Source organism: Trachinotus anak, unplaced genomic scaffold (assembly GCF_046630095.1).
Source record: "Trachinotus anak isolate AG129_WGS33_773 ecotype Australia unplaced genomic scaffold, CSIRO_AGI_Tana_v1 ptg000003l, whole genome shotgun sequence".
Taxonomy (NCBI): domain Eukaryota; kingdom Metazoa; phylum Chordata; class Actinopteri; order Carangiformes; family Carangidae; genus Trachinotus; species Trachinotus anak.
Genome location: NW_027273854.1, coordinates 17,353,734 through 17,361,780, shown reverse-complemented (window position 1 = coordinate 17,361,780; position 8,047 = coordinate 17,353,734). Strand labels below are relative to the sequence as shown.

Genomic DNA, 8,047 nt, shown 5'->3' with positions numbered 1-8,047 from the left:
CCTAGTCAAAGGAAAAGTTCAACATTTAGGAAATACACTTATCAGTTTTCACTTTCTTGCTCAGAGATAGGTGATTCATGTTACCTGTAGCCAACAGTGAGTTACCGCAACCTTAGCATAAATAATGGAAATTTGAGTTCAGTTAGCCCAACGTGTAAAACTCTAAAGTAACCACACAGGAGACCAAGTCCCACAGAGAGAGTAAATAATTTTATTAACATTCACAATTCTTCAGCCAAAAATGCTAAATGACCCGATTAAATTCCTACCCACGAAACTGAATCACAAAGTAGAAACAAATTCATCTTAACTGTGGAGTTAAAAAGGTGAACCGTGCCATCTGTAGTATGAGAGGGTTAATTCTTTGTGTCAACCAAATAACCAAAAAAAAAAACGAGTAAAAAAAAAAAAGCATGAACATGATTCCTACCTTTTGAGCTACATTAGTTAGTAGTGAGGTCCCTTTTTTGACTTTTCATTTCCTTTTACATAAGGTGATGGAGAAGCTAGGAGTACTGAGCGGTTTTTAGGCTACGACAGGTTCTAACTTTTTACTCTATCATCGGCTTACCGTTATAAACCTGTCTTTTCAGGACCTAGATATAGATATTGTATAAATTTTTGTTTTTTTATACAGTGAAATTTAAAAAGAAAAAAAAAAAAAAACACAAGGGGGTCAAAAGTACTGGTGATCAAAGCGCTGCATCTTGCCATTATTACCCAGAATGCACCAATTCACAGAAACCCAAAACAGAAATCTCCTGGGTGCATCACAATACATTACACTTAGCATCCAGACTGACTTTGCTTCCCCCGCCACACTTCCCTGAGTCCCGTCAAGAAGATTTCTGCATGAGATGGTGAGGAGGGAGGATTTAACATAAGACACTTCATTTTACCACATTCTTTACCTTCATCTCCTTCTTTAATTCCAAAAATAATTCATCAATCCTGATTTTACCAAACAAGCAGAAAATGAGGATAAAAACTGAAATTTTATTCTCAAACTGGTCACAATGAGCTTTGAGCTCTTCACACAGGCTGTCGATCTGAGGGGTTACACAGCGATACTGTGACTTATCAAATGGTCCCAATGAGCAGAGCCTTTTTATTGTAAAACTGAGAGGACAGTGCTGCGGTCACACAGATGTTTCACTGAGTGAGGCTGGTTAAAAAATTCACTGCGGCTGTGTTGTACCATAAACCCCCCATGTCATACTTATGTGACATCACCGCTCTCTCCCTCCTCACATTGACACTTGAGCAGTTTTGCCTGATAAAAAGCAGAATTTAACAAATTTAGATTGCAGTTTAGAGAAAACAAGAATGTATTCACAACTTAGACTATGCATTTTGCAATAAAGGTATTTCAAAAAAGTGTCAAAAATATTACTTCACCAAAATATGCTCTAGTCTTAAATCCATAGCACCACCTTCACGTGCCTCTTCACCAGCTGGTTCCCTTTGAAACCACTGTCAGTTCTTTCCTCCTGCATCTCCCCGCTCTCATTTGTCATTAAAATGTCTTTACTTTCTCCAAAAGCCATACAAAACATATTTAACAGAGCACCAATCTCTGCGATACAAAACACCTTCAGTATCTCAGTCCTCAGTTTTTTTCCTTCAGTACCCGGAGAGTAGAGAGCTTATTAAAACCTTGGTGAAAATGTGCTTCTGTGGAACAACTCTGGTTTGGAAATAGTTGATTTATGCACCACCTCCACCCACATATGACACTGGGTAAGGCAATTCAACTGCCCTTACTGGCACCTTAGAGGGGAAGAGTAGAAATGCTACAACTTGTAATACTCAAATATTCAAAATACTTCATTTGCAGGTTTTGAACACCACAATGCTCCCTCTTTCAGTCTCGGCTGGATATCTTCAGTTCATACACAGGGTCATTCACAGGGCTGTGGTGTTGTTAAGCACGGTGCAGAACAATTCATCACATCTACTGTGCATGAGGAATCAACAGGCGCGTTTGGCAGCAGAGCACCAATTCCAGTTCCAACTGTGGGGGAAAACTCGGACCGATACAGGCACACCACAAAACTGTGGATAGAAAAATAAAAACATAGAAACATCACCATTAAGTCTCCTATGCAGAAGTTGCCAGCCCTTTCTTCGAAGGCTGAGCCACAGTCATTAACATGACCACCTCCACTGGCTGGGGAATGCCCTGGAACCATTGAGTCGCCCTGGCTGACTGATCACACTGAGCGCCAAGATGGATGACGGAAATCTCAGCCTTAAGTTCTTGAAATCCAAATCATCAGCTTCTAGTCCGTCCAGAACCAGGCTATCCTCAGTTGGACTTTGTGTCTCCAAGCGGGACGTGATGTCATGTTTCCAAAGTGGTTACAGAAGAAGAAGATGATTTAGTTCTTCCAACAGAAGAAGCCACAACAAGAGTCTTTAATGTTTTCTTTGTCCATAGTGAGGCTTTCCTCCCAGTTTGTGCCAGGAGAGTGCAGAGTGCTGGCTGGGGGCTCCACAGTGGGCTGATGGGAGGTGTTTGTGGTGCAGCACTGAAATCCAGTCCATCCAGTCCACTTGAGCCCCTCCCTGTAATACTTCAACGGCAATCAGAGGATAATATGAGCAAAAACATCACCATGTTACATTAAGACAACTTGTTTTAAAGACCTAGCTGAAGGACTACAAGGTGACAGACTGACTAGTTAGTCCAGGTAAACAATGAAGCCTCCTGGTTTAGCACATGACAGGACACGTGTTAAATGACCCTGGCGAGAAGCAGGTATACCTTTAAATTTGTATATTTCTTGAAATTTTAGACCTTAAGATGTGGTGTAAACCGTTCTCGAATTGTTTGTTGAGATCTATTACTACTCTTATGTTCATATGTAGACAGATCAGTGGAGGCCAGTCACAGTTCAAATTTTATCAGAATTTTAAAACTAAATTACACAAATGCAAATCACAGGCAAACAGAATATCAGGAGCAATTTACCTGATTACTGAAACAGCCAATAAATCTAATAATCTAATAATTCTAATAATGAAGTCACAATTAAAGTCATTTAACAAGCAAAATGCTTAACATTTGTTAGCCTTGCTCTCTTAAATGTGAGGATTTGTTGTGGTCCCACTTTTGGGTTTTGGGTTTGGGTTTTTCAGACAAATAAATTTAAGGATTTCACTTTGGGCTCTGCTAAATTAAGATGACATTTTTCACCATTCTTTGGTGTGAATGATAAATGATTAATTAAAAATGGAAATATATGATTGATATATATATATATATAATTTAAAGACAAAATTTCAAATGTGCACTTAAGGTGTATCACACTGTATTTTCAGAAGGCGCCACCAGGGGGCGGCATAGTTTAAAAAATGAAGCAAAAAAATGTTTACAAATGGTTCAGGGAAGGAGATGTAAACAGCAATCACCTACTGATTAATGACTCGTGTGAGTGCAGAGGACCGTAACTGGATGGATGAGTGCAATTGGTGCAGAGTAGGTAAAAGTCTCCACCATATACTCATCACGTCACACCATGTAAGGCTTCTCTCTTTCACAAAATGTAATGATGAATGCGTCAGCTGTGATGATAAGCCCCTTTTCCCCTAATTTCTCCTGTGTAAAAAACACACTGCTTTATGAGGAACTCAGGAGCTGCACAGAGCTGCACAGTAGAAGGTAAAGTTCTTTAAACTGGATAACGTTGTCTGTTCTACATCAGGGTTGAGCACAACTGGTTAAAAAAAAACTGAAAAGAACACTAGAATAAAATAAGAGATAAATGTGAACACTTCTATCTTGGTAAACTGGTCCTACGAAGAGGTTACACACAGAAATAAACCCCGGTGCAACTCCAAGTAGAGTACAAAGAAAGGGAACAAATTACCCAAGCTTGAGTATGAGACACAGAAATGAGCACAAGTGTGTTGGTTTGCCCTCAGTGGAAATGATTTCTGCTCCACTGGCTTTTCAAAGACACAGAGTGGGAAAACAGAGTGGACGGCTTGTTATTGGAATGCAGCGCTCAGACAGAACAACTCTTTGAAGTTTGCACACTCTGGACCAGCTCCATTAGAAGCAGGTGTGTGTGTGTGTGTGTGTGTGTGTGTGTGTGTGTGTGTGTGTGTGTGTGTGTGTGTGTGTGTGTGTGTGTGTGTGTGTGTGTGTGTGTGTGTCTTATACACAAGCAAGTGTGAGCACATGCATCTTCTAACACTGTTGAGTTTATATGAGTATACAGCTGAGTATACGAGACTTCTTCTGTCTCTGTTTGTTACCTGTTCAGTTGATGAGGATGCCAGTCGAGCGTCCCTCCTCCTCTTTAATGTTCTTTAGGTTGTTCTCTGCTTCGTCCACAGTGCTGCAGGACAGACACGCAAACCACAAATTAATTCATGAAAATCAAAAGGCTAAGAGTAATATGAGCTGAGTGAATGTGTACATGTAAATGTTTATGCCTACGTTAGGAAATCCGACGTCCTCCACGGTGAGTTCTCCAGTGGAGTCGAGGGTGAGGTCAGCACAGCTGAGGGGGGAGTCCAGTGGGGTGTCCAGGACAGGAGAGGACAGGGAGCTCAGAGGCTCCTCTGTTTGTCCTGTAAGGGCGAAACCCAGAGAGTCAGGGGCTGAAGTAGTTTCTGCAGTGGGGTGACCCCAACCAAGAGTTGAAATAGAGTTGAATGAAATAAAGCTGAACAGAAACATGGAGGTCAGCAGCACTTGTAGAACAAATATACTGAAATCTTGTCTGCAGTTCTTTTTATAAACTGTGTTTTGTTCATTCACTGGTTGAGCTGGAGCTGAACTGGTTGGTCAGTGAGCACAAACACATGGTTTGATATTAAAGATTATTTCCATGTTTTAAAATCAGGTGTAAAAATTAAAGCTACTTTTAACATATTTTTATATAAACAATGGGTTAAATAACTACTTGTAATTTGAGAAGAGTCATTCATAAAGAGAACACCACAGAAACTAATCACCCAATTCTGCAGTTTCGCTCAACTCTGCCTAGTTTTTTTGCTTCTTTTAGCTGTTGTGGTTTTCTGCGACCTGCAACTTTACCATTTTGGTTCATTCTCACTGGTCTTGTAGCATCATTGCCAGACACAACAGGCTACTGATTTCAGAAAAAAAAAAACTGTATACTACCTGCCCAGCACCAGACAGAAGACACACACAGTTAGCGATTAGCTGGTGAACAAAGTGGAACATTTGGCAGCTAAATAGCCAGATACTTCCCTCAGGAGACCAAAAACAGAGCTAAAAAGGAGAGTGAGAAACACAGCTCTAAATGAATGCTAATGCTGCTCTGTGTCTGATGGATGTGTAAATAAGCAAGTGCTTGGTAACACATTGACAAATTATCACCTTTTATAATGTTGATATGTTCAGTGTTCTTTGTTGTCCCCCCAAGTGGCCAAAAAAATGCACATGTAAGTAATTTGGAGGTCAGAGCTCTCTGAGACAGTGGTAAAGCAGATTTGGGAAGTGACCATTTCACAAAAATTACTCAAGTCAAGCTGTTCAAATGCTGCCACAAACCCTTCCTCCCGTACTTTGAGAAAATAAATTCATTTTTTACAACACATTTTCAAACGAGGGTGGTTAAAAATTCCCTTTTGTGCAAAACAATTTGTGGCAAGTCAGAAGTGGATGGGTCACCATCAAAAAGAGAAACTTAAATGCTAGTTAAGTCTTTCAAATCTGCATTCTCTCCTATAAACTATTTTCATGGTGCATTAATGCTTACAATTAGTCCAAATGGGAAAAACCATTAAATCATTCTGTGTCGCCTGCCTGGATAGTTATTAAAGTCTGAGGTTTTGGTGACAGGGCTTCTAGGACATAAACAAACCCTACTCCGGTCGCCACAACAACCATCACTTCCTGCCAGGGAGGGAGGTGCTTGGCAAAAGAGGGCAACTTGGGCATACTGAATGGTTACCATGGAGACAAGATGGGAACTCCTGCAAGGCCCGGTTGGGGTTTAAGAGGTTCTGAGAGACAAGAGAGTGATGAAGTGGGAGAATAAAAAGGGGGAGAGACATAAAAAGAGGAAAGCATGTGTGTGTGTGTGTGTGTGTGTGTGTGATGAGACCTACCCTCAGCCTGACCCGTCTGGTTCTTGTGGGTTCCATTGGCCTGCGGCTGCGTTGTCGTACCATCGCTGAGGAGACACATGAGCACACAGAGTTTACTTTGGCAGTAGACGGAGTAATAACAAAGCAATAACAGTAAAAGAATAATTTCTTTGGTTTCACATGGAGCTGAGTGCCTCAAGCTGGTAGGAACCCAAGAGAAAGTATTATGAACAATAGGTTTAGTGGTTCCCAATGTGGGGTCCAGGGACCACCAAGAGTCCTTAATAGGCTTACAATGGGCCCTCAGAAAATATGAAAGCTTTTATTTCAGAGGAAGATGAGAGGCAGACTATTTTACCATATTCTCCATATGGAGGCATGAGTCCCTGTAACATTTCTGAGTGTAGAACATATTCAATGATTTCCCTGAAAATGTATTATCACAATACATAAATATTATATAAAATGATATATTGTGATAGAGGTTTTTATCCATATTTCCAACCATTACTTTGACTTTACAATTTGCTACTTCAAATCAAGAGATATGCAAGTTATCTAAGTCAGTGTAAGAAAACTTCAGGTGTCCTAGAACCAAATTTTGCCCAACAGGGATCTGCAAATGTTCATGTACGTTGGGGTCATTCAAATGGAAAAGTTTGGGGGCTCCTGTAGGAGTCAATTAATACATCAGGGATGCAAATTGGTAGAGGACAAGCATCTAATTTTGACCTATGTGGGTAAATAGAAACTGTGTCCTAAGTGTGTGTGTGTGCGTGCGTGCGTGTTACCTGGCAGGTGTGGGCTCTAGCGGTCGGTCCAACTGAACAGAGAAGAGCGGCTCAGTGAGGACCTTGGCAGACAGTGAGAACCTCTCGTACTCTGAGGGAGAGATCAGGTAAAAGCCTGTGGGGAACAACACACAAACAATTAGACAGTTACGACTTAAACTGTGAAAACTGTCCACAGTAAAATGTCCTCATTATCCCATGGAGAGAGAGGTGCTGTTGTTAGCAATAAAACTAAATCTGTAAGGCTTGAAACCAGTGTGAGAAAATACTTTTCTGATCTGAGTGAACTGACCCTTCATCTGGTTTAACTTTCCTCATCTCTCCCTGCATCATGTCTCGATGTGTTGTCTTGTTTCGCTGAGTTAAAATGTTAGTCATTTTCAAAATACAAATATCTTGTGACTGCCAGTGTGTGAATGAAAGTATTTTCACTTTTATCAGTCCAGCATTTTCTCCTCACCCTGTCCGTTCTTGGTGAAAACGCAGGATGCAATGCCGCTGATGTCTTCTTTGCGGATGCAGTCGTAGCGCACCTGAGGGCACACAAAGAAGGCATCAATAAGATGTAGGGGTGGAGATCACACATATGATAACAAGAGGGTATCACAATATCACGAACACATTAGGTGCCCCATAAATGTACTGCATCTACCTCTGTTTTAAAGATGGAATATTTTGATTTTTAAAGATAATATTTCTGTAATGTGATGAATCTATGTCCGTCTGCACATAGGCCATCATTCCAAAGTAGAAAAGCCATGAACTGGCAAAGTACATGATTTAAAAAGATCTGTAAAAGTATGCACATAATCATACTTTTGTCAGTGTTACCAATAACACAATCACTATAAATAGCATTAAAATGCGAATGCACACACGTAAACCATTGAAGTCAGGCTTGTGTCACAAACACAGCCGTACCCCTGAACCCCACCTGTGGTCGGAGGCCTGGTATGTTGAAGAGGTGCATGTCTCCCAGGTTGGTCAGACACACCAGTGTGTGTTCACTGTAGTCTTCCTGAGCTGTGGAGCTGAAGACCACCAGGGCCACCTTCCTCACCCGACAACCTTCATGTGCCGTCAGCTTGAACTTGGTCTTTGCACTTACCTTGGGGAGAGAGAACACCTGGAAACAGAGAGTGAGAGAGAGAGCAGAGGAGAAAAAACAGCCAAGATTTAAATTTTAA

General features: G+C 41.0%; 1 protein-coding gene across 1 annotated transcript in view; it reads right to left on the bottom strand.

The window, feature by feature from the left end:
- Window positions 1-188: 188 nt before the first annotated feature.
- llgl1 (LLGL scribble cell polarity complex component 1) overlaps window positions 189-8,047 on the bottom strand; it is a 35,888-nt gene continuing 28,029 nt past the window's right edge. The window contains exons 18-24 of the mRNA XM_071474200.1: window positions 7,795-7,986; window positions 7,321-7,393; window positions 6,861-6,975; window positions 6,091-6,155; window positions 4,448-4,581; window positions 4,264-4,346; window positions 189-2,576 (exon numbers count right to left, since the gene is read on the bottom strand). Coding sequence (XP_071330301.1) covers window positions 4,308-4,346; window positions 4,448-4,581; window positions 6,091-6,155; window positions 6,861-6,975; window positions 7,321-7,393; window positions 7,795-7,986 — 618 coding nt within the window. The 3' untranslated portion in view covers window positions 189-2,576; window positions 4,264-4,307. The remainder of the gene's footprint in view (window positions 2,577-4,263; window positions 4,347-4,447; window positions 4,582-6,090; window positions 6,156-6,860; window positions 6,976-7,320; window positions 7,394-7,794; window positions 7,987-8,047) is intronic.